Genomic DNA, 25,649 nt, shown 5'->3' with positions numbered 1-25,649 from the left:
TTACAGGTGATATTTAGGTTCCTTTCACGCCAGTAGCACTTCAGCAAAATTAAAAGCCCTTTAATGGGTATTCCTAAAATAATTCTTAGGCGTTTGTAACAAAACAAAAAAGACAAAAACCAAAAAAAAAAAAAAAAGTAAGGGAACTTAAACGAATTAGTCTCTAACCTCAAAGAACTGCGAACAACACGCAGACGCCAGAGCCAGGAACCCGCCCTCAGCGCCACGGTCCGCGAAGCTCGGACTCGCGCCGGAAGCGAGCGCCGGAAGTGGGCGTGGCCATCCCCCAGTTTTCTGGGACTTGTAGTTCCGAGCCTTAGGCGGGGGCGCGGGTCAGTGTTGGGAGCCCTGCTCTTCCAGGTATTGGATTCCACGTGGGAGGTGAGACGCGCAGGACCGGACAGCAAGCGCAGCGGATAGAGAGGCGTCCGGTGGCTGAGATGTGGGGATGTGGGAGTGCCTCGGGGGAGGTGCAGGGCCGCTGAGACTCGGAAGCCCGGTTGGGCACTGTGGGAGGGCGCGCGACCTAGAGGAGGTGCGGCCCGGTGTCGCACGTGCGTCCGGGCGTCGCGGCCGCAGCTCTGTCCGCGGGCCCTGACTGTGATCTCCTGATTCTGAGCGGCCCCCCAGCTCTGAAGTGGCTGAGGCTCCGAGGGGCCCATCTTTCGCCCAGCTGAGCTCTGGCTTCGGCCGGCCTGGAGCCTTCGTACTTGGCCGCACGGGCCATTTCTGTGCCGGTGACTGGCCTTATTCCACGGTTTTCGGTGGACGTTAGGCGACCGAGAGGGGCCTCTTTGAGGGACCGAGGTTTCTGTCCCCACAGCACTGTCCTCTCACCCCAGAAATGAGGCAGGTCGGGGAAAGCGCCTCAGGGAGTCAAAGTCCATTCTGAGGCAAAGCATCCAAGCCGATAGCTCCTACTGGTCGTCCTCGAACTTTAGAGCAGAAATCAGAAACCCTGAGGAAATAGACATCTTAGTGTGGCTGGGGGCAGCGGAATTTATTCACCCTCGTGGGTTTGGCGGGGAGGCTTGGCCTGTTTAATCCAAAAACCTGTGGAGAGGCGAGGGAGGTGCAGCCTGGGGAGACTAGGAAGGCGTCTCAGGAGAGGGTGTGTGAAGGATTGACTGAAAAGGGGTTAGCAGGAGCAGAGTAACTTTTTTCCTACAGTCTTGCTGGACTGGCTAGTCTGTATCTGGCAAGGTGGACTTGATTTTCATGGCTTTTTCTCTTTCTCTTCTCTAACTCTACCTTTCCAGGACTCTGTCCTTCCTGAGAGGAGGAAATGACCAAGTTCCAGGTGAGTTGGGGTTTCTTCTCTGAAAATGCCATCTCTCTGAGAATGAACATAATCTTTCTTGCTTGGAACAAAGGAAGAACATCAGCATTAGTTGAGTGCCTGTCTGGTGTCAGGTCCTGTGTTTGTTACATTCTTTTTATTGTCAGACTTCAGTGTGAGACATTAACATTTTATAAATACGGGAGTAAGAACATTACTATACTGAGGACATGTAGCTATCGAATGGTGTTGCCAGAGTCTGCACCGGTGGTTGCTTACTTTAAATTCCACATCCTTTCTCACTGAATCACCCTCCCTCCATGAACTTGGCCCACTCCCCAGAGCACTCAGCTATTCGATTGAAAGACTCCACACAGCATCTTTGCCTGATCCTCTCTCAAAGTCACCCTTTTCCTGCCAAGACATTTCACTCACGTTGAAAGTTATTCAGTTATCACATGCTCTGGCCAGTATTCAGTGATCTCAGGAAAACAAACAGAGTTATAAATTATGGAGCTTTTCTTCATGAGCAGATTCCATGTGTGAAAAAAATAAAATACACATATTAACAATAACCATTTACTAAACATTAAAAAATTTGTTAAATGCCAGCACAGTAGTTACTAAATCACTCCCAGAAATGCTTTTTTTTTTTTTTTTTTTTAAGATTTTGTTTATTTATTTGACAGAGATAGAGACGTCCAGCGAGAGAGGGAACACAAGCAGGGGGAGTGGGAGAGGAAGAAGCAGGCTCATAGCAGAGGAGCCTGACGTGGGGCTCGATCCCACAACGGCGGGATCACGCCCTGAGCTGAAGGCAGACGCTTAACCGCTGTGCCACCCAGGCGCCCCCCCAGAAATGCTTCTTAACCAGGATATTCATCAGGGTTACCTGGGGTGTTTTTTTAAGAATTAAGAGTCATGGGGGCGCCTGGGTGGCACAGCAGTTAAGCGTCTTCTTCGGCTCAGGGCATGATCCCGGCGTTACGGGATCGAGCCCCACATCAGGCTCCTCTGCTATGAGCCTGCTTCTTCCTCTCCCACTCCCCCTGCTTCTGTTCCCTCTCTCACTGGCTGTCTCTATCTCTGTCAAATAAATAAATAAAATCTTTAAAAAATAAAAATTAAAAAAAAAGTCATAGGCACTCCCCCCAACCCCAAACCTACTAAAAGGAGAATTTCACTTTATTTTTTTAATCCCATGGGCCTTTGTACATCCAAAGATTTGTTGGAATAATTGTGAGATATTTCTGTACATACTCGATGTGAGCATCATTAAGGTAGGTAAGATGGGTCATTCGTCTTTTATGCGCTGACTGCTTCATTCCCTTTTCCAACATATCTACATGTTTAATTGGTACAATAAATTGTTAAATTACCGATTAGCACTTTTTAAGAAACTGATTACTCATTTGTCTCTATAAAACCATTCCTAGAAAGTTACTTCAAGATTGACACTTAGAATCATAGAATGTTTGAAATGGAAGGGATCAGCAAGCCTCCTCTCTGCCTTGGTGCTGGCATTTTACCGAGGAAAGCTCTAATTCTTGAGAAGGCTTAAGGGAAATCCTTTGTTGTAGGGCAGCAGAGTCAGAAGGAAACCCCATGTCTTCCAACTCCATGCTGTTCCCTCTCCATAACTAAACAGGTCAGTTGCACCAGAAGTTACTTGAATGAAATATCAGGCTGGATTTTAAGGAAGAAATAATTGTTTCTTAACACCACTACCAGCAAGACCATCTTTTTGCTTGGCAAATACAGTTCTTATATACATAGGAAGAGAACACGAGCTCTTATAAAAATCGGTTTAGAAGCTGCCTTGAGGACCTGCCTCAAGGTCCTGAGAATGCCATCTCGGTGCCTTGAAAACAAATTGAGGGCTTCAGGGGAAATAAATGTGAATAAGACCCTATGCTTTCTGTATTTTCCTTCCTTTTCCTCTACCTGGTCCCTAATGAAGAGAATTTATCACGAAGTTGGGGATTGCTAATACAGTGAAATTTTGAGATTCTGGCATATGTTCATAACTTGATTTTAAAGAAAGGACTTCATTCCACCGATACTTACTGAGTGTTCTCTTATGTACCAGACATTGTCCTTGAGTCTGCTGAAAGGCAGGAGTCCCAATTTAACCCTTCCCTTTATGACCTTGAGTAAGTCAGTTCACTATCACGAGCCTTGGTTTTCTCATCTGTAAAATTAAGAGTTTCCTTTGATGATCTTGAAGTTCAGTTTTACTTGTATCTTTTCATTATTCATTTAACTTGAATTTATAAATTTATAAATATTATATTTTATATATATTTATATATAATTTACATATATTTATATGTATATATAACGTAATATAGATATCATTTAGATTCCTAGTCAGTTGAGCTAGTTGGCTGGGGATTTAAAGATTAAAAGAACATGGCCCTTATCCTTTAGAATCTTGTAGCCAATTTGGAAGACAGATTTTATAGCTTTGGTAGAGAGATGTGAAAAATACTATGACATCTTGGAGGAGGAGGCATTTAACTTATCTTCATGCTTCAGAAAGGCAGTTGTTGATTGTCCTGAAACTAGAAGGAGTTGCAAAATGGATGGGAGAAATACAAATCAAGACAGAAGCAGCATGTAAAGGGCTATTCTAGACTACAGCATGACATTTGGTTGACTTCAGGTAATCCAGTGTGGCAACAGCTCTTGTCCACCTCCAGACTTCAGCATTACTGTTTCCTGCCTCTAAGTAAATTGTTGGATCCAGCGAGGGTGGACTCTGGAAAGGAAGTGGAAAGCCATATGATATATGTAGTTTTAAAGAGTTTGACATTTCTTGGGTGGGAACAGGAAACTACTAGTCGCATGACCTTCCCCTTTGGTTGGCCTTCAGGATACTGAGTCCACCTTGGGTGTAACTTATTAGCTCCATTGATAGCTGGGGGAGGGGTGGGGGCGGGGATGGGAACGACTCTTCATTATTCAGATTCCTTCATTCCCGGCTTTGTCTTTAGCAGAACCACTATTTTCTTTCCCTTTTCCTTTGTCACACTGAATCCTTTCATTTGGCCCACTGTCCTACCATTTCTTATCCAAGAATCTTCAATCTACTGCAGAGTTATCCATCAATATATCCTTTCAGAAAGAAAAAAAAAAAAAAAATATATATATATATATATATATGCTCTTTCCATTCTTGGCATGGAATTCTCCCCACCACTTTGTCTGTGAGATCTTAAAAAATTAATGACTGTCTTTCAGTCTGTGGATTGAAAGATGACAAAACTTGTATTTTAAAGACTTGGTAAGAAGTTACTGTGGTCTTGGTAAGAAATGAGGGCCTTATCTAGGACAGTGGCAGTGAAAATAAAGAAGAGGTAACACTTTGGAGGGAGATTTGGAGGGAGATTTGGAAGATGAGTTGACAAGATCTGAAGTGGTTTGAATATTATTGAGGTTGGGTAGGAGTCTTAGACCATCCAGATGACTGAGTGGAAAAATGGATAAGAAATGAAGGGGAAAAAAGATAATTGACGGACTTGAATTTCAGAAGGAAGAAAAGGATTGGAGCTAGAATGCATTGGGAGAGGTTAGCCTTGGACAGAAAGAAACCTTGTTCTCTGAGGTTGAGGAGAAAGTCTGATTGAAAGCAGTGGCTAATTCTACTGCTTGATGTACCCCAGGCGCTGTTGTCTTAATGTGTGTGTGTATGGCTCCCTGAGGCAGCAACCTCTACTTCTGTCCCTTCTCTCTCCCACCTTTGTGCAGGGACTTGCAGGCTTTTTTTTTTTTTTTTAACATTTATTTATTTTAGAGAGGGAAGAGAGAGAGTATATGCGGGGGTAGAGGCAGAAGAAGAGAATCCTCAAGCAGACTCCCCACTGAGCTTGGAGCCCAACACGGGTCTCAATCCCAGGACCTGAGCCGATATCAAGAGTTGGACGCTTAACCAACAGCCACCCAGGTGCCACTGGACTTGGAGGCTTCTTGAGCCCAATCTCATATCTTTCTCCTCAGACACAGTAGAGACCCATGACCTTGAGAAGAGAGCTTGGGAGGAAACTGCCACCTTCTCTCATCATTACCTTCTCCACTGGTGAAAAGTAGGGTGGTGCTGTCATTCCTGCAGGCAGCCTGGTTTTCTTCAGTTTCCTGAGGAGCACTTGGGTAGTGCCCCTTCAGCCTCAGGCCTGAGGTGTCGGAGTTCTGAAGGTGATTGGGTACTTCCCTGGCCCAGAGTTGAGCTGCTTCTTTGGCTTCACTTGGTTCTCGGTCATTCTGTGTGTATTCTGTCATTCTGCTTTTCAGGGTGTGGCCCAAAGGCTGATGCCAGTCCACAGACTGCTTGTTACCAGTCTGCAAAGGCATAAGGAGAGAAACTAAGAGTGTTTGAAAATATTATGTCTGTTGAATCTAATATTTTTTAAATGGCATTGGTATTTTATACATCTGGGTTTTTATTTTTAGTAACTCTTTTTTATTGTATTTTGCAAAAATATCTGACAAAAGTCTAACATATTAGAAACTTTTAAAAATAAACTGGTCCTTCACCAGAGGTAGTTTGAGAAGTGTTGCTCCATCAACAGAACCCTGGAAGGAACCAGAGTCACTGTGAAGTTACTAAATAAACACCTATTTATTATATGCCTATTATATGCCAGGCATTGCTTGAGGCCTTGGGGATGCAAGGATCAAACATCTCTCTGTTTTTAAGGAATATATATCTTAGTGGGGAGAGACAGTTAAATAAGAAAGCAAATGAACAAATAAGAAAATGGGATAAGACATAAGTAGCACAAAGAAATTAAAACAAGAAGAAGTGATAGTTTCTGGGTGCCACTGTGGATTAAACAGTCAAGGAAATGCTTCTCTGAGGAGTAGCAATTTAGCTGACACCTGAATGATGAGGAACCAGGCGTGTGAAGATATGGGAAAGGAACGTTCTGGGCAGAGGGGACAGCCAGTGCAAAGGCCCTAAGTTGGGATGGGTTTGATATTGTCAAGGACCTGCAAGGTCACCGGGCCTGAGTTTGACACGTAGGAAGGGTGATTCGGGCTGAGGTTGGAGAAATGACAGGATCCCAGTCTGTAAAACCTTGCAGGCCAAGGTGAAGGGTCTGGATTTTACCTGATGTCCATTGCAAAGCCTTTGGAGGGTTTCATGCCTGATGTGGTATGTTTTAAAAGATCATCTTGGCTAGTATGTGGAAAATTCATTGTGTTGGGGAGCAAGCGTGGAAGCAGAGAGACAAATTGGGAGGTTGGTACAGTTGGAACTTCATGATGGCTGAGGCTTGTAACCATAACTGCAAGGTGGAGAGAAGTGGATAGATTCTGATACATTTTAGAGGTAGGACTTGGTGATGGATAAAATGTAAGGAAGAGAGGAGAGACTCAAAATGACTTCTAAGACTGGCTTCAGCAATTGGGTGGGTTGTGTGGCCATTTACTAAAGTGGGGACCCCTAGGGAAGAGCAGATACTGATGGAGATTCCGTTGGGGCCTGTTAAATGTTAAGTGCCTCCTAGACATCCAAGTGCAGGCGTTAGGTAGAGATTTGGAGCCTGGAGGTGAGGAGAAACAGGGCTGGAAGTAAATATCTGGGAATACCTAAGGAGAGTATCTTATGGTTTGTGTGTGTGTATGCTGTTTTCTTTTTTCCAGGAATGTTCAGCTACTTAGTTTAGAACAAGAAAGAATGTATGATTGATAGGACTAGGGAAAACTTGAGAGCAGAAGTATACTTTGGCTGGGAGGGAAAAAAGAGGAAGAGTTGAGGGTGGTGGTCTTGATAAAGCAGGTGTGATGGAAGAGGAAGAGCAAGAAGATCAGGAAGGTGTTTTTAAGGAGTAGGATATTAAGAGATCAATATTTCAAAAGCAGAGTGGTCCACATAGTGAAATGGCTCTGGTCATGGTTTTTGAGTGTGAAGAAATGAGAGATGATTAGCACTGTAAAGAAATTAAGAAATGTGAGGTTTGAGCATTCAGCAAATTGTTCTCTTGAGTGTTGGGGTTGTTAGAATAATGGTAGGAATGAGGTGGAAAGGACAACTCAGCAATGACCATGAAATGACAGTGACAAGGAAAGATTCAGTAACTGGACGGCTTGATCTTGAGTGAGTTGTGAGCAGGAGGGGAAGAATTTGGATAGAAGTAGCAAAGCAGGTGAGAAAGGAAAGCTGTTCCAATAAAACTTGACTTAGATGACTCAGCTGCCTGCACTGTACACTTCTTCTGTCCCTTTCTCACCTTGTCCAGTACTACCAGCCCCGTATTCCTTCCAGGGCATTTGTGCAAACAGTTGTCAGTTGAGGAGGAATGTGTTTAATGTTTTAGGAACTAGTAACATTCAAGGATGTCTCTGGGGGCTTCACTGAGGAGGAGCGGGGCTGCCGGGACCCCACTCAGAGGAAGCTGCACCGAGCTGTGATGCTGGAGAACTACAGCCAGTTGGTCTCCGTAGGTAAGAACATGAGCCTGGACACCTGCCGACTGGACTCTTTGTTTCTTTGGTTCTAAATAGTGATGGGGCCCCAGGGATTGTGGTTTAGGAATCAAAGTTTCCTTTTAGCACAAAGGATGTTTCTGATTATTTTAAGCAGCCAAAGAATTTGGCTTAAGAATTGGAGAATGTAGCTTTTACTGAGTCGTCTTAGAAACCATATTCCTTATAAAACCATCTCTTGGGACTGATTTTGCTTTCCACACAGTTAACCCGATCCCTCTGTTACCCAGATGTAATCTCTCAGAGCAGGGTGAAGATCATTATAAAATGGAGAATGAACTCCAAAGAAATCAGCTAGGCAGCATGGCAAATTACAAGCCCAGGCTAATACATGAAAGAGGAGTCACTTTTGAAATATTCTGAGTTCTCTCTGAAGTCTGTGGAGAAAGGCAGGGCATCAAAAGGATGCTTTCCACAAACTGATAGACCTTTGTTCACTTATTCCTCCTCTTCCTTTTCAGATGGTTGTGGTCTTTCCCATTCACGCTGACCTTCTTATTGGTACTCATCTTTTCCCACATTTTCCCCACATTGGCCTTTTACCGTCTTTGCTTGGACTTTATTTTCATTAAATATCCCCACCCTACAGTATCTAGTTTCCATTGCTTCTTTCCTTTCCAGTCAGGGATTCATCCATCTCCCCTTCTGAATATCAGACAATACTTGCGATGAGACAAAATTTCATACCATGGAGAAAGTTACGAGTATAATTGACACAGTTTTTCTCAAAAACATTTTGATTGCTTGAATCAAAGAGCATTAAACATTTTTGATGTAATAATTTATTTTTAGGTATCATAAGGAAATAATCAGTAACTCCAGCTGGAAATTGTGGAGAAAGATAAGTCATTATAGAATTACTTGAAATAGTGAAGAAATTATTCACCAAATGTATCACAGGGTGTTGGTTATACAAATTATAGTGGAATATACAAGAGAAGAATGTGTACGCATTAAAAAATATAATGATATGGGGCTCCTGGGTGGCTCATTCAGTTGGGCATCTGCCTTCAGCTCAGGTCATGATCCCAGGGTCCTGGGATCAAGCCCCGCATCCGGCTCCCTACCAAGCAGAGAGCCTGCTTCTCCCTCTCCCTCTGCTTGTGCTCTCTTTCTCTGTCAAATAAATAAATAAAATCTTTTTTTAAAAAATGATCAAGAATTTTTAATTAGATGTAAGATACATATATACCTACTAGGTTAAACCATGTGAAATTGCCATTTTGTAGTAAAAATGGACATTGTACAAAAACCATGGAAAAGAAGTAGCCTGTAATGGTGCCTTTCAGGGCCTTTTCCTGCCTCTATCCACCTGGTTCTCTTCCCTCGTAACTGTGGCTCTCGAACCATTGTTTTCAGCTGCACCTGGGAGGTAAGGCAAGCACCACAGAGTGAATTGGTCCCTGTAAGTAGTGAGAGCCCATGTTGCCGTTTCCTTTATGTAAACCTAATGCCTGTGTTCTCTTTGTACCAGAATTGCTCACCTGGAGGTCACTATTAAATTTCTGTCCCTTTCAGAGCTTTTCCTTTTTTAATTTTTCTTCGAGATTTACTATTATCAATTCTTCTGATAGCTTTGATAGTGTTCACCTTAACCCTCAAAATTTTTGATATGTATGAAGTCATTGTTTTCTTGTTCCCTCTGGCCTTTCTCCTATTTCTTTTCTCTGCATGTTCACTGCCTTCTCTGTCTTTCCTCTAACTTTGGAAATCCTAAAAGGCCCTTTGCCTTTAGATCACCATCTTTCAGTGTTTCTCAGCCTTTTTTTTTTTGTTATCACCCCCTTGGTGTCAGTAGTGCCCCTGTTGAGAATGTACACTGTATCTGTACACTTGTCTGCCTCCCTCAAAGAGCTAGCACACACATAAATGGCCTCAACCAGCCTTTCTACTGTGATAACCCTAATGTCTTTATTTCCTATCCTCATATGAAACTCTGTTCCTATGTACTTTCTTGACTATGGACTATCTACACTTGAATATCTAGTGTCACTTCACATTCAGTGTATTGAGAATTTTCTAAGTTATTTTCCTGTTTTAACTTCTCATATTCCCACTTTTGCCAGTATTAACATTCTATCAGCCCCCTAGATTCAAAATAAGTCATTATTAAGTTTGTCCCTAGCCATCCCCAGCATCTGTAATTCTCTCATCAATTCTTTTTTGACTTTAAATTCTTTTAAATTCATTAACACTCAAGTCCCACAGATAGCACTCTAAAATAGGTCCACTTAATGCTAACAGTGGTAATAATGAGACAGATTATTGACATCATTCTGCAGGCTCAAGTTAGATGTTGCAAGCAGACTTATCTCCCCTAACATATCATTTATCGTGTCACTCTTTGCATAAAAACCTGGAATTACCTTTAGTTGCTGGTTTAGAGCCTCAAAACTCCCTGCCTGGCTTTCTCTGGAATCTTTGATGATTATCATGCTCTGGTTCCTTATTAATTTTGTCCTTTAAGATTTTATTCAAAGTCTGGTGTGAAACCTTTGACCACTCCTTCCACTTGACCCCCTTCTCAGAACTTTCACTTTATATCTCACAGTCTCATCAGACCTGATTGGATATTTTTTTGTATGCTTTTATGTTAACCATTGGATCTGCAAATCTGATTCATTTTCCTTGTTTCCAGCCCAGTTTCTGGAGGGAAAGCAATGTATTTAATACTTCCTATGCTGGGTATACATAGTCAAGATTTAAGAATTGACTACTCTGGAGTTCAGCAAAGAAGAAATATTTCTTACAGTCTTGTCAAAGAGGCATTAAGTAAACACAATATATCATTATAAATTGCTAAGTCCTGTGAAGGATAGAATAGTGTGCCCAAGTGAATGAAGGCCTGGGATGGGACAAGAGTGATAATATATGTATTGTTGAAAGTTTCGGGGAAGGGTTCTGACATGACATTTCAACTGAGATCTAAAGGCTTAATAGGCATGAAACAGGTGACTGTTTAGGGTAAGAATATTCCAAGCAGAGAGAATAGTACAAGGGAAGACCTGAGACCTGGAAGGAGCATGGTGAGAATACTGGGGGCACCTGGAAAGAACAGAGAGGGAAGACATGGTGGGCAGGGCCTAGCTCATTTGTGCCATTGAAGGCACTGGTAAAAAGTGTGAATTCATGATAAGTTCAGTGGGAAGCCAGTGGACAAACGGGTGATATGACCTGATTTACCCAGTATCAGTGGGACTACTGTGTAAAAAGTGGTTTGCAGAGGGGCAAAAATGAAGTAGAGTATGTGCTTCCAGTTTCAAGCTTGGCGCTAGGTTTGCATTTTTAATTAGTAAAAAGTTGAATGTGGTTGTCCAACATTTTTTAATGTAAGTAATATACAAAAAATCTCAAAGAATCAAAGAACACAGAAGTATAATGAAATGATATCACTAATAATAGTTTGTGTCTTTTTTTATGTACTCCATATACAGATGTGTATATTAAAAATATATGTGTTAAAATTTTATGAGCTTATACCGTGTGTATTTTTCAACTGGCAATCTTATGCAGTATGTCTTAGAGATCTCTGTTAGGACATAAATACTGTAAAAGGACCCCTTTTCTCATTGACATCAGCGTTTTCTTCTAACATTAAATATTCATTCTTCATAATATTTTGAATATTTTTTAAAAACTAATATCAGAAAGTTTCATAACTATTTATAAAACCTACCATTAATACAACGTCTCCCCCACAGATTTTCACAGACCTGCCATTTCTGCAGTGTGTTGTACAGCAAGGATGTTGAGGCAGTGTCCTTTGATCATTTAATAACGTTGGCCTGGCACATGACTTAACTGTTCCAAACTGCACTGTTTTCCTTTTTCCTTTTTCTTTTTGCCATTACTTTTAAACTTTGTGAACATTCACCTAGGTAAAGCAAATTGTATTGAAAGGCTTATTATAAAAGCCAGTCTCCCTGCTCTGCTGCTCTTTATGCCACAGCGTGGCTTTTCATAGTCACTCGGTTTTAATCCTTTCAGCTATTCCTTATTGTATTTGCCTTCATATTTCCAAATAACACATTTATGCAGCTACTTATTTTTTTTAGGACTTTATTTGAGAGAGAGCATGAGCAGGGGGAGGGGCAGAGGGAGAAGCAGACTCCCTGCTGAGTGCAGAGCCTGACATGGAGCTCGGTCCCAGAACCCTGAGATCATAACCTGAGCCGAAGTCAAATGCTTAACCGACTGAGCCTCCAGGGTGCCCTGCTACTTTTTTTTTTTAAGGAACAAATACATTCACGTGGTTTAAAAAAAAAAAAAAGGCATAAAAGGTACACAGTGTTACTTGTCAGTATACCCAAATAAAGTTGGAAAAAAATGTACAATGAAAATTTTGAACATTGTGGGAAAAGAAAATAATATGCATGAGCAGCAAAGAAAACCAAATTCCCAAATGTACTAAATGTTTTTAAATTATTAAAGTTATACTACAAAAATAAAAAGATGCGCAGTGTAAGCCTTCCTTCGTGTCCCTAACTCCTCTCTACCAGGTTAGGTCATTTGCTGTCAGAAGCCATTTGCAGGGGCACCTGGGTGGCACAGCGGTTAAGCGTCTGCCTTTGGCTCAGGGCGTGATCCCGGCGTTATGGGATCGAGCCCCACATCAGGCTCTTCCGCTATGAGCCTGCTTCTTCCTCTCCCACTCCCCCTGCTTGTGTTCCCTCTCTCGCTGGCTGTCTCTATCACTGTCGAATAAATAAAATCTTTAAAATAAAAAAAAAAAAAAAAAAAGAAGCCATTTGCAGGGAGTAAATCTTGTGCAAGTATCATTTCACAGCTCTGCCTGAAAATCTGAAGAATAAAGCCCTCAAGCTGGAATGCTGAGTGTATACATTAATGATTTTAATAGATAATTGTCAAAATGTCCTTGGGGGGTGATACGAATTTACACTCACAAGCAGTGTGTCTTCAGGCTTTGGGTGTTTAGCACTGTAACAGGTGGAAAATGGTACCTCAGTACAGTTTGAGCTTATTATAATATACTGCTGTTTTTCAGTTGATCAATATTTTATATTCTGTACTGACTTTTTTACATCATAGATGAGGATTTAGCTCTTATACATTATTTCCCCCAACATGCCCATCCTCCCAAGATTTTATGTCCAGGTCACTTCAGTGATTAATGCTTACATTGCTTTGACCTTGTAACTCTTGTTCCCTTAGGGTCAACTAGTGCACTAGGATTACAGTTCCTTTTTTTTTTTCCTTTCCTAAAGCTAATTCTTGCTTTTTTTATTTTATTTTATTTTTAAGATTTTATTTATTTATTTGACAGAGAGAGAGACAGCCAGCGAGAGGGAACACAAACAGGGGGAGTGGGAGAGGAAGAAGCAGGCTTCCAGCAGAGGAGCCTGATGTGGGGCCGGGATCATGCCCTGAGCCAAAGGCAGACGCTTAACGACTGAGCCACCCAGGCGCCCCTAATGCTTGCTTTTTAAAATATATTGTATTTGGGGTGGTTTTCATCCCCACTGTTTTATAGCATTTGGGTTAATTTGGTTAATTATTACTCTTTTCTTTCATGTAGCAACAATTGATTCAACTTCATTGTTTTATTGACTTCTTTGCTCACTGCTATTTTTTGTATCATGTACCATCTTTTCCACAATCACTTTTTCTCCAAAATTGGAAGATACTGCTTGATGGTCTTCAGGTATCCAATATTGCTGATTGTTAGTTCAGTGTCAATATCATTCTCATTTATTTGCACACAACCTGCCTTTTCTGTCTGGATACTTTTAGCATTTTCTGGGATTTTTTTTTTCCTTGAAATCTTAGATGTTTCCCATACAACTAAAAGCATTCAGTGAGCCCTAAATTATGAATTCTAAGAAACATTTTTATCTATTACTGCTTTGATCATTTCTCTCCCTTCGTTTTGTTTTCACTATATTCGTGGAACTCCTACAATATGGGCTTTTACTTTTATCTTTCCATCTGTCTGTCCTTTTACCCCACATTCTAGGAGGACCCCTCAGTCTTCCAACTTAACCATGTGTTAATTTTGCTACTCGACCCATCTAGATTGCAGACCTTAAGATCAGCCTCCCTGATAGTAGCTATGACACAAGTTACTTAACTTCTTCAACCTTGGCTTTCCTCATGTGTAGAATGGGTGTCCTAGGAGTTCCTCTTACATGAGATTGTGCAACTAGTGCCTGAGTGCTTCAAATGGGCATGGTAGGTCTTAGTTATTACGATTGTCATCCTTTTCGGTCCTTTTATTAATTTGAAAGAATTCTGATTATTTTTCGTCCTGATTATATATATGTCCTCAGCTGATGCTTGACCCTCTTTGGTCCAGCATGCTGTCCTTATAGAGGGTGCTTCTGCTGGTTGGGCTTGCAGTGGCTCTAAGAATTCACATGGAGGGTTCTACAACCACCTTTTTGATGTTGCCTTTTCAGTCTAGTAAGTTACCTGGGACATCCCCTGCTTCTCAATCTCCAGCTCTGAGGTATCTCCCTTGTCAGAAATCCCACTTCAGGAGTTACCTTGAGCCTTTATCCTGGGCAAATGTGGAGGTCACTTGCTGCTTTTTGTACTTTAATCAACCATGTCATTGTGCAGGTTCAATATTACCTCAACTTCTGCTACTCTCTCCAGCCCAAATAATACCATTAGGAGCCTTTCTTTGGCAGACCATTTATTTTGTTCTTGAGGCTTTATGTGGGGCCACTACCCTTAGCCATCATTTCATTTTTTGTAGGGAAGAAGGTGTTTGGGAGAGTGTTGCTGCTAATGGCAACAACTAGTCCAGCCATTAGAAATGCCTAACGTGAGGGGCACCTGGCTGGCTCAGTTGGAAGAGCACGCAGGGGCGCCTGGGTGGCTCAGTCATTAAGCATCTGCCTTCGGCTCAGGGCGTGATCCCAGCGTTATGGGATCGAGCCCCGCATCAGGCTCCTCTGCTGGGAACCTGCTTCTTCCTCTCCCACTCCCCCTGCTTGTGTTCCCTCTCTCTCTGGCTGTCTCTCTCTCTGTCAAATCAATAAATAAAATCCTAAAAAAAAAAAAAAAAAGCATGCAACTCTTGATCTCAGGGTCATGAGTTTGAGCCCCACGATGGCTGTAGAGATTACATGAATGAATGAATGAATGAATGAATGAATGAATGAATGAATAGGAAAGGAAGGAAGAGAGGGAGAGAAAGAAAGAAAGGCGTAATGTGAATTAATAAACCTGTTTCTATGGGGCGCCTGGGTGGCACAGTGGTTAAGCGTCTGCCTTCGGCTCAGGGCGTGATCCTGGCATTGTGGGATCGAGCCCCACATCAGGCTCCTCCGCTATGAGCCTGCTTCTTCCTCTCCCACTCCCCCTGCTTGTGTTCCCTCTCTCGTTGGCTGTCTCTATCTCTGTCAAATAAATAAATAAAATCTTTAAAAATAAATAAATAAACCTGTTTCCAACATCAACCTCTCTTACTTTATAATTGTTGGTTCTGAGTTTGGAATTTGAATTTCTGGGACTTGTTGAGAAGATCTCTTAGTCTTGGGGCGCCTGGGTGGCTCAGTCATTAAGCATCTGCCTTCGGCTCAGGGCATGATCCCAGGGTCCTGGGATCTGCTGGGAGACTGCTTCTTCCTCTCCCACTCCCCCTGCTTGCGTTCCCTCTCTTGCTGGCTGTCTCTCTCTGTCAAATGAATAAATAAAATCTTAAAAAAAAAAAAAAGATCTCTTAGTCTTTTTGGAACCCTTCTGTATGTGATTTGAGCTGTGCGCTTGGGGTTTTTTTTCTAGTTTCTCCATTTCTCATTCATCTGCTCTTTATCATTTAGGAGTTCCTCAACATTTTTATTCTGCTGATAGCAAACTTTCTATTTTTCAAAGACTATTGTGGACTTCTTTTTTGTCATCTCAATGTAATATTAAGATATTCACTCTAATTGTTCTGACTGACATACATACTAGTAAGTCTAAAATCTGCATTCCTAACATAGTTTTCTCTCAGAGTTCTAGACCCATATTACTAAACAATTCAAGAATGTTCCACCAGCACCACAAATTAAGCAAGGCAAAGTTTGTGTTTATTGGTCCCCTCTCCCCAACTCCAGCCTGTCTTACCATTTACACCCTCATACCTGATCACTCAAGCAAGGAACTGAGGATCGTTCTGGGTGTCTCCCTTCCAAGTTTAGCCAGTCTTCACATGATTTAGAATGAATCTCTCCCTTTCTCTTCATAACCATCCTTATCATTTTGCAGTTGTTTCTCTACCTAAAATCTTATTTCTGATGGTATTTATAATCACAAAGTCAGGCATTTCACTCCCCACTGAAGTCCTTAAATTTTAAATCCCTGAGAGTTGTAGACCTAAATCCTTAGTAGTACGCACCAAGCCCTTTGTTCTGGCTCCTGCTTTCTTCTCCAGGGCACATTCTTCACCACTGTCACCTGTTTATTTCCTCCACAAGCAGTTGCATATAGTTTTCCTGAGCATGTCATATTTTCTCTATATTTTCATTTTTTCTCTCCCTTACATTTGTTCCCAGAAATCTTCCCCAAGATTCGGGTCAAACGCCCCTACACTGTGCTCCCATGACTGGTTGTGCATGCATCTGTTGCACTTACAATGTCACCACTGTTGATTTGGGGTTTTTCTTCCCAGTAGGCTCTAGCTTGTTTAGCAAAAGAATTTCTATTTTCTTCTTTGTATCCCCAGCACCTATTAAAGTGGGTTACCAATTAAATTCAAATTTAATTAAAATGAAGTGGAATGAAATGTTATTTGTGACAATGACGTGGGATTCATAGCCTCTGCAGGGTAGAGGAAGAACACTTTTATTGGCTGTGCTTAAAAGCCAAGAAAAGATTTCTTGTACAAGCTAAGATGTCTTGTACAGCTAAGTTTTCTCTTTCCAATATTAACCCCAAGGACATGACTATAAGGACAAGGCTGAACTTCTTCCTAGTTATTAAATCTTCAGGCATTAGACATTCCAGTTCACATATCTTGAAATCTGGCATGCCTGGGTGGCTCAGTCGGTTAAGCGTCTGCCTTCGGCTCAGGTCATGATCCCAGAGTCCTGGCATCAAGTCCTGCATCAGGCTCCCTGCTCAGCGGGGAACCTGCTTCTCCCCCTACTTGTGCTCGCTCTCTCTCTCTCTGACAAATAAATAAAATCTTTTTAAAAAAACAAAATCTTGAAATCTACTCTTTGTGTGTTCTTATCATTGAATTCTCTTTGTTCCCTAGGAGACTTGAATGAAAATTCTATGGAGAATCTTCAAGAGAAAGTACTTAGGGATCTATTACGTAGGGGCTTTTCTGCTGGCTAATTTTAGGAGATACGGCCAGTACAATAACAGAGTATTATATTCTGAATCTTCCAGGAGAAGTGTACAGAAATCCTGAACTAGATTTTTCCCCTTATCAGAAGTAGGGAGAAGCATCTTCTACATTTCCAGAAACAAGAGTCGTGTGGTAACTCTTCAAAGTGATGATTACAAAAATATGGCAAATGAATATTTGTCTTTGAAAGTCCCAAGCCAAATGGCCACACAGGACTCCTCAGTGACGTTTTGTAAAAATGAGCTCCAGGATCCTCAGAAAAGCAAAAGTCTATTTGTAACTGCAGAAAGCACTGAGAGAAAAGTCTTGCAGGGAGAAAGTCCTCCCATGGACCATTGTTCAGAGAACCTTCAAATTAAACTTATGTCTGACGTAACAGAACTGGTCTCACCATTGGTCAGTGGTGAGGCAAATTGCCAGCATGGCCAATTGAAAGAGTCTTTGGATCTCTTTGACTGTAGCTGCAAAGACATTTGTGGTTGGAAATCACAAGGGGTCAGTCGTCATCAGAGAGCTCATACAGAGGAGAAACCCTGTAACTATTACAACCTTGGAAAGAGACGTAACAACAGCTCAGATGGTCTTCCATGTGCAAAAATCCACACTGCAGAGAAATTACACAGATGTAGTCAGTGTGGTAAGGACTTCAGTGAGCACGCAGAACTACTACTTCATCAAAGACACCACACAGAAGAAAAGCCCTACAAATGTGAGCAGTGTGGGAAGGGCTTCACGAGGAGCTCCAGTCTCCTCATCCATCAAGCAGTCCACACGGATGAGAAACCCTATAAGTGTGACAAGTGTGGGAAAGGCTTCACAAGGAGTTCAAGTCTGCTCATTCATCATGCAGTCCATACAGGCGAGAAGCCTTATAAATGTGACAAGTGTGGAAAGGGCTTTAGTCAGAGCTCCAAACTGCATATCCACCAGCGAGTGCACACTGGTGAGAAGCCCTATGAGTGTGGGGAGTGTGGTATGAGTTTCAGTCAGCGCTCCAACCTGCACATCCACCAACGAGTTCACACTGGGGAGAGGCCCTACAAGTGTGGGGAGTGTGGGAAGGGTTTCAGTCAGAGTTCGAACCTTCACATTCACCGCTGCATACACACAGGCGAGAAGCCTTTCCAGTGCTATGAGTGTGGGAAGGGCTTCAGCCAGAGCTCTGATCTCCGCATCCATCTCAGAGTCCACACTGGAGAGAAGCCCTATCACTGTGGCAAGTGTGGGAAGGGATTTAGCCAGAGCTCAAAACTCCTCATCCATCAGAGAGTGCATACTGGAGAGAAGCCCTATGAGTGCAGCAAGTGTGGGAAGGGCTTCAGCCAGAGCTCCAACCTCCATATCCACCAGCGGGTTCATAGGAAAGATCCCATTAAATAAGGTCTTCAGTCATATGCTCATACTGTAAAGACAAATATTTTTAACATCATTCTTCCTTTAATATTCTCAGGAGAGATAGTAAAAGTTACTCATTTATGTTCCCTCACTGAAAATCATTCATTCATTTAAAGTATTTTAAGTACCAAGCTCTTTGTTATGCTATACAACAAATTGATTGTTCTCGTTCCTCATATGGGTACAGTGAAATGTCTGTATTTTGCAGTTAAGCCAGTGTTATTACAACTATATGTCCTACCCAGCTTTTTTAAGTGCAAGAACTTTATATTTGTGTAAGCAGAACATGTTTCCCTTTGTTCATATTCTTTGAGAAAATGAAACTCTGGTTTCTCTTCAAATCTTGTGCCTTGTGTTTTTCATATGTCCTTCCAGCCCTGATTAGCCCTCTCTAAACTATGATTGCACATGTTCGTTTTGGGTGAGGGAGTGGTTGGAGATATTATGGGCGTGAAATCTGTTGTGTTTATTGCAAAATATACGACGGTCTGTGGCCACACAACAAGGAGATGGAAAAGAGCTACTTGTGTGGTATACCCCATACACTATAGGATGCTGAACCCACTTCCCCTCTCCCTTCAAGGCAGGTGCTCAGGAACATAAGTAGTTCCTTTTTCTGGGTGCAGCTGGCCTATTGGAGTTTTTCCAGATTCCACCACTTCAGATGACCCCTCTGCTGCCAAACTAAAGCCAAGTAGGGTACGTACACCTTGTTGAAACATAGCAAATGAAGTTGAAATATATTTAAATGTATTTAATTCCTCAATAACTTCATTTCCTTAATTTTCTTCTACACTATACAAAACAAGTTAGGAGAGAAAGTTTCTAATATTTTTCTCTTTGGGTTTATCTCTTGTTTCAATATTTGATGTACCCCAAAAGCCTTTGTTTTCACAGCATCCCCAGCCTCTTTAGGCCTCATTATAGACATGCAACTTATTTATAAAATTATTTTTATATTTGGCTGAAAGTACTTTGTATAGAAATAGCTATATGAAAACATTTTAAGGCATATTTGGAGAGTATGTTCAGGATGATCAGCCTTAAAATATGCACTGTGTCACATATAATTCACTTGGGGTGTGAAGCTAGGCCACCTCACCAAGTTAGAGATTCATCCCCTAGAAGTTGATAGAAGAAGCTCAAGCAACAGTTGAAAGTAGAAAAGTGATTGCATACATAACTAAATTGGCATTTACTATACAATGAGGAGCTGATAGCAGCCCTCATTTTCTAACTGATGGTTGATGATTCCTCAAGCATTTCTTAGGCGGCTACGCAGTGGTCAATATTCCAGTTTTTCACCAATAACTAGTATCCACATATGAAAAATGGTGGGGAAAATATGGATGCCTCATTTATTTATTAGCTTGGGAAGGTGGGGTTGTAACTGATATATCCTGACCAGCGTAACCTGAAGCAGTTACCTGGACATGGATGACAGGGAAAGTATACATTAATTTTGGGGAAACAGCTAATTTCTATTAAGGAATGAAGAAGAGAGATTAAGACATTTGCCTTTCTTTAAGAGATAATTCCAGAATATATGACTCCATCCCTGGGCAAGCATTCCATGTGGATGAAGAGGGTGGTGACTGGATACCCTAAGGCAGTATCGCAAATGATGTGCTTCTGTTTCGCCATCTCTAGAGTAATGAGTGCCTCTCAATTCCTCTTACCTCATGGATCATACCTGACTATCTGTTTTGGATTTGACGTTTTTGTCACATACATCTTCTAATTTCCTGATGTATAGGATCTCACCGGGATATGGAGCCACATGAGATCACAAGAACCTGCGTGTAATGAGGCTGGGGGAAGGTCTGAAGTTCAGATCTCAGGTGATTATAAAATAGCCTGTTTTTCCAAATTTCTTTATATACATAACTTTCACTATCAATGTTTTTAACTATGTTTAGCTTTTACTATTTTCTTTTAAGCATCACCTTCCTTAATACAACTGTAATATGATCAGAGTCCTTGGGAAGCATTTCACTGATTATGGGAAGGAAGTTTGTGGAAAAGAAGAACTTGTACATGAAAATGCAGGAGGTACAATAGGATATATCACATTTCATCAGATCCTAAGAAACCATTGATTGTGAAAAAGAAAGCACTTGCTAAGATATACCCAATTTCAGAAATGTGAAATGAAAAAAAAAGAAAAAAATGTTTTAGGATTGTTGAAAAAATTTTTTTTCAGAGTTCAAGGGTTGCCCTGGGCTTGATAGTTTACAAGTACTTGATTTGAACAAAGACCTTTGGATATTCTCAGTAATCATCAATTATATCCAATTGATAATTCTGTCACTAATTTAAGCAAAAGATATAGCTCACAGATTATTTGTTGAGTACTTGAGACTTTACAATTCTTAAAATTTATCATATCTATTCAGGGAGTGCTGTTTCCTTTCTGTAAGAATTGTTTAATATCTTAAAATACTAATGGATATGCTTAATTCTTTTTTTTCAAGATTTTACTTTCAGTAATCTCTACACCAACTGTGGGGCTCAAACTCACAACCTCAGAATCAAGAGTTGCATGCTCTACCAACTGAGCCAGCTAGGCACCCCTAATCTTTTAATTCTTCCTACCCTCTACCCTGATAGCCAGAGTTAGGGGATAGAAAGAAATATGGAAGCTCCCATGCCTTTCTCATTGTACATCATTGATAAGAAAGGGTCATAACTGGTCATGAGGTACAAGGCTGACCCCTAGATAATGAAAGCGGAGTTCAAAGCAACACGCTTTACGTAGTTGTGAGAGTAAAACTGGCACTGGATTGGTACCTGAGAGCGGTTGAGAACAAGTAGGTTCAAGAGGTAGACCTGGGAAAAGCTAATAGATAGGAGCATGTGGCAATTGATCAGCAAGGGCTACAGAAATCATGCCAGTGTTTGGTCAGCTAAGCAAAATGACTAGCAGAGAAAGGACTAGAAATTTGCTTTTGGTTAAACCTCTCTCTGGACAGCATTAAAATGCTAAAATAAATATTTTTTTTACATTTTTAAAACCACAGCAATAAAAAGAATAGGAGAAAGACCACAACAAACAAGGAATTTCAAAAATATGAAAGATGGAAGGAAATGGCTATTGTATTAGAGCAGAAGTGGGCACCATTTATAGTGCTTGCATGTAAAGGTAAGAACAAGGAGCCAGTTTGGCTCCAGACTCAGAAATGCTTAATACTGTAGAAGACAGGAGTGAGACATGAAGGGAAAGCAGTGAAATTAATGACCAGTTGTATATGGAACATTCACTTAACCCCATACACACATGTCCTTCTCCCCAACCCCTGTGCACTTCCCAACCAGAGATTTACCTTTAGCAAGAGATGGGAAGTTTCTTTTCTGCAGAAATTGAACGGCCCCCAGGGAGAGACCTCTGTATTTCTGGCATTTGAGAATCCAACAGTAAAACGGTTGTCCTCTAGCTCCATTACTCTTAGAGCTTCAAAATGCATGAAATATAAACTGAAAGTTAAGGGGCACCTGGTTGGCTCAGTTGATGGAGCATGCAACTCTCAATTCCAGGTTGTGAGTTCAAGCCCCATGTTGGGTGTGGAGCCTACTTTAAAAAAAAAAAAAAAAAACTAATAAAATTGAAATAAATATAGGCAAATTTTCAAGTATAGGTATTTCAATACTTAAGTGATAATACAAATAGAAGATCAGTAAAGAGTATATAATATTATTGAGGCACCTGGGTGGCTCAGTCGGTTAAGCATCTACTTTCAGCTGGGATCATGGTCGCAGGGTCCTGGGATCGAGCCCTGTGTCAGGCTCCCTGATCATGGGGAGACTGCTTCTCCCTCTCCTCCCCACTCCTGCTCTCTCTCACTGTCTCTCTCTCTCTCTCAAATATATAAAATCTTTAATTTTAAAAAAGGTATATAATACTATCAACTAACTTGATTAAATGACATAGACCACCACCCAACAACAGCATAATATGCATTATTTTCTGGTATACATATTATGGGCTGTAAAACAAGTTCCAAATGATTTAAAAGAATGGAAACTATACAAAGTATGTTCTATGACCAGAACAGAATTAAATTAGAAATCACTAACAGGAAGATATCTGAAGAATCCCCAAATATTTGGAAGTTAAATCACCTTCCTAAATAAGCCCTGAATTAAAGAGGTAAAAAGGAAAATTTGAAAATATTTTGAACTAGGGCACCTGGGTGGCTCAGTTGGTGAAGCGTCTGTTCAGGTCATGATTCCAGGGTCCTGGGCTTGAGCCCCGTGTCGGGCTCCCTACTCAGTGGGGAGTCTGCTTCTCCCTCTCTCTCTCTCAAATAAATAAAATGTTTTCTTAAGAAAATATTTTGAACTAGTGTATGCCCATACCACCCTGAATGTGCCCAATCGAGTCTGAAAGCATTTTGAACTGAATGAATATATTGAAATTGTTGGATCTAGCTAAATTGGTATGGGAATTTTAACTTTATGCCAATAAATTCAACAACTTCAGTGAAATGTAAAAAGTCCTTGAAAGGCACAAACTACCAAAGCTCACTCAAGAAGGGGTGCCTGGGTGGCTCAGTCGGTTAAGTGTCTGCCTCTGGCTCAAGTCATGATCTCGGGGTCCTGGGACAGGTTGGTATCAGGCTCCCTGCTCAGCAAGGAGTCCTCTCCCTCTCTCACAGCCCCTCCACCCCCACTCATGCTTTCTTTCTCTCTCTCTCTCTCAAATAAAATCCTTAAATAGATAAGTAAAAATATTTTAAAAAATAAGAAAAAGAAAACAAGAATAGCCCTAATAGTTGAATTTGTAGCTGACAACCTTCCCACACAGAAAAAGTACAGGACCAGATGGTACAAATGAATTCTACCAAACATTTAAGGGAGACATATTAACAATTCTACACAAACTCTTCTAGGAAGAAACACTTTACAACTCATTTATGAGCCAACATTGCCCACATACCAAAGCCAGAAAAAGACCTCACAAGAAAAGAAAATCATACATCCACATCTCTCTCAAACAGATGCAAAAATTCTTCTAAAAAATAGCAAGTTGAAACTGCTACATATAAAAGATGGTAATACATCATAGAGTTTATTCTAGAAATCCAAATTTGCGTTAGCATTCAGAATCAATGTATTTAATCATACTGACATCTAAAAAAGAAAACCTGTATCTTTTTTAAAATGTAGAAAAGTATTTGAAAACAAAATCAATGCTCATTCATGATTAGAAACTCAAAATTGATAAAGAATTAAAGGGACCATCCTCAATTTACTAAAGGGTGTCTATGGAAGAACCTGCATGTGACAGACTTAACAGTAAAATAAAAAGCAGTTTCCTCCTAAAACTGAGAAGAACGCAAAGGTGTCTACTCCCCTCTTCTAGCCAACATAGTCCCAGATGTAGCCAGTGCAACAAGGCAGTAAAAAGAAAAAGGAGGGGGGCCACCCTAAGTCTCAGCAGGCACCGTGTACCAGCCTGCACTGGGTTTGGGGCAACTGAGCTGGGCCTGAGCGTTGGGACGGAGCACACCATTAAGGACAAATAGAAGAGACACAGAAACCCAGGCACATGAAGGGAGAATGCCATGTGACAGCAGAGACACGGGAGTTATGCAGCTGTAAGCTGAGACGCCGAGGAAGGACAGCATCTACCAGAAGCTAAGAGAAATGAACAATGTAAACATACACACAAAAAACGTAAAGTGCCTAGAAGAAAAAATACAAACCATAAAAAGGAAAAACTGGCAAACTGGACTTCAATTTTAAAATTTCATATGAAGAAAATAACTATGGACTGGAGAAAATATTTGTAGAATATATATCTGATAAAGGAGGACTTGTATCCAAAATCTGTAAAGAACCCTTACAACCCAGTAATAAAAGACAATGGCCAGTAAGCACGTGAAAGGATGTTCAATATCACTAATCATTAGAGAAGTGTAAACTGAAACCACAATGAAATACCACTGCTCACCTAGAATAGCTAAAATTTAAAAGACATAATAATACCAAGTATTGGCAAGAACATGGAGTAAGTTGCTGGCAGAAATACAAAATACCATTTGGAAAATAATTCAACTGTTCTTATAAAGTGAGATATATACTTATCACAGAGGCTGGCAATACCACTCCTAGGTGTTTACAAGAGTAGTGAAAACATTGGCATCCAAAGCTTTTCTGTGAATGTTCATAGCAGGTTTACTCATAATAAGCATACTATTCATACTGGAAACAACCTAAGTGTCCATCAACAGGTGAATGAGTAAACAACAATTAAAAAAACTGATACAACAGAATGAATCTCAAAAGAATTATGATATATGAAAGAAATCAGATTTAAAATGTTACATAATGTATAGGAAATTCTAGAAAAGACAAATCTATGAGAGAAGACAGCTCAGTGGTGGTTGGGGGTGGGATAGAGGTGACTGCCAAGTGGCATCACAGATGGAAAACGTTCAGTCAGCTGTGGTGGCAATAACAGGAGTACATTTTTTGAACTATTTACATAAAATGGGTATATTTTTATCATACATAAATTTTACGTGGTGTATAAATCTAAATTAATAAAACTAATTGAAATATACACATGCATACACATACACCGGTGCACATTATTTTTTGTATTGTGTATGAACACTTAACATGAGATCTACCGTCTTAACAAATTGGTAGGTGCACAGTACGGTACTGTTATCTGTGGGCGCAATGTTGGACAGCAGATCTCTACAACTTATTTATCTTGCATAACTGAAGCTTTATACCTGTTGAAATGCAGCTCTCTATCTCCCCTCCCCGCAGCCTCTAGCAACCAACATTCTACTTTCCGTTTCTATGGGTTTGTCTATTCTATGAAGTACTAGTGTACATCATTTTGGAATATTAAAACTGCTTTGTTTTCAAAGGATCTCTTAATTGGCAGTATTGGCAGATTGCTTTACTGTTGAAAACTGGGCTTAGGTACTGTCTATCAGACAGATGTTAACCATGGGTTTCTCTGAGCTTAGGAAAACATTCTCCCCACACAATTTTTGTTCAGTTTTCCTCTGAACAGCCACCAACTGTTTGCTATTTTCCTGTGAACACTGAAACTCATTTTCCTGAGTTTTCTTCCCAAAGTTCTGAGACTGCATGAGTCTCAGGACTTTGTAAGAATTAAAATCTTGATTTGTAAAAGTCCTCTGATGCTTCTTGAACGTCTACCAC

The 25,649-nt window shown here is 40.9% G+C and overlaps 1 protein-coding gene and 1 long non-coding RNA gene across 8 annotated transcripts in view; one reads left to right on the top strand and one right to left on the bottom strand.

Moving 5' to 3' along the window:
- The first annotated feature begins 294 nt into the window (after positions 1 to 294).
- On the top strand, positions 295 to 19,018 carry ZNF239 (zinc finger protein 239). Of its 5 annotated transcripts, none has more exons than XR_006781898.2 (4): positions 295 to 381; positions 1,260 to 1,300; positions 7,600 to 7,726; positions 8,230 to 12,296. XR_006781898.2 is itself a non-coding variant. In XM_045810039.2 (4 exons), exon 4 carries the CDS (start codon positions 17,232 to 17,234, stop codon positions 18,447 to 18,449), a length of 1,218 nt encoding a protein of 405 aa, XP_045665995.2. In that variant the 5' UTR covers positions 296 to 381; positions 1,260 to 1,300; positions 7,600 to 7,726; positions 16,974 to 17,231; the 3' UTR covers positions 18,450 to 19,018. The 5 variants fall into 5 exon arrangements, 4 of the variants coding, with proteins under 4 accessions (XP_045665995.2, XP_045665997.2, XP_045665998.2 ...); XM_045810039.2 differs by lacking the exon at positions 8,230 to 12,296 and adding an exon at positions 16,974 to 19,018 and having other exon boundaries at positions 296 to 381; XM_045810042.2 differs by lacking the exon at positions 8,230 to 12,296 and adding an exon at positions 16,974 to 19,018 and having other exon boundaries at positions 312 to 360.
- The window catches only part of LOC123800379 (uncharacterized), a 102,569-nt gene continuing 79,320 nt past the window's right edge, over positions 2,401 to 25,649 (bottom strand). For 2 of the 3 annotated variants that reach the window (XR_015724774.1, XR_015724773.1), the window contains 2 exons: positions 5,347 to 5,617; positions 2,401 to 4,040 (listed from right to left, as the gene is read on the bottom strand). This is a non-coding gene — a long non-coding RNA (uncharacterized LOC123800379). Of the gene's footprint in view, positions 4,041 to 4,961; positions 5,618 to 25,649 lie in introns of those variants that run through there. The other variant, XR_015724775.1, reaches the window with a different exon arrangement.

The sequence above is a fragment of the Ursus americanus genome, chromosome 6 (assembly GCF_024610735.1).
Source record: "Ursus americanus isolate L20-20 chromosome 6, mUrsAme1.1.p, whole genome shotgun sequence".
In the NCBI taxonomy this organism is placed as follows: Eukaryota; Metazoa; Chordata; class Mammalia; order Carnivora; family Ursidae; genus Ursus; species Ursus americanus.
This window is presented reverse-complemented; position numbering and strand designations above follow the sequence as displayed.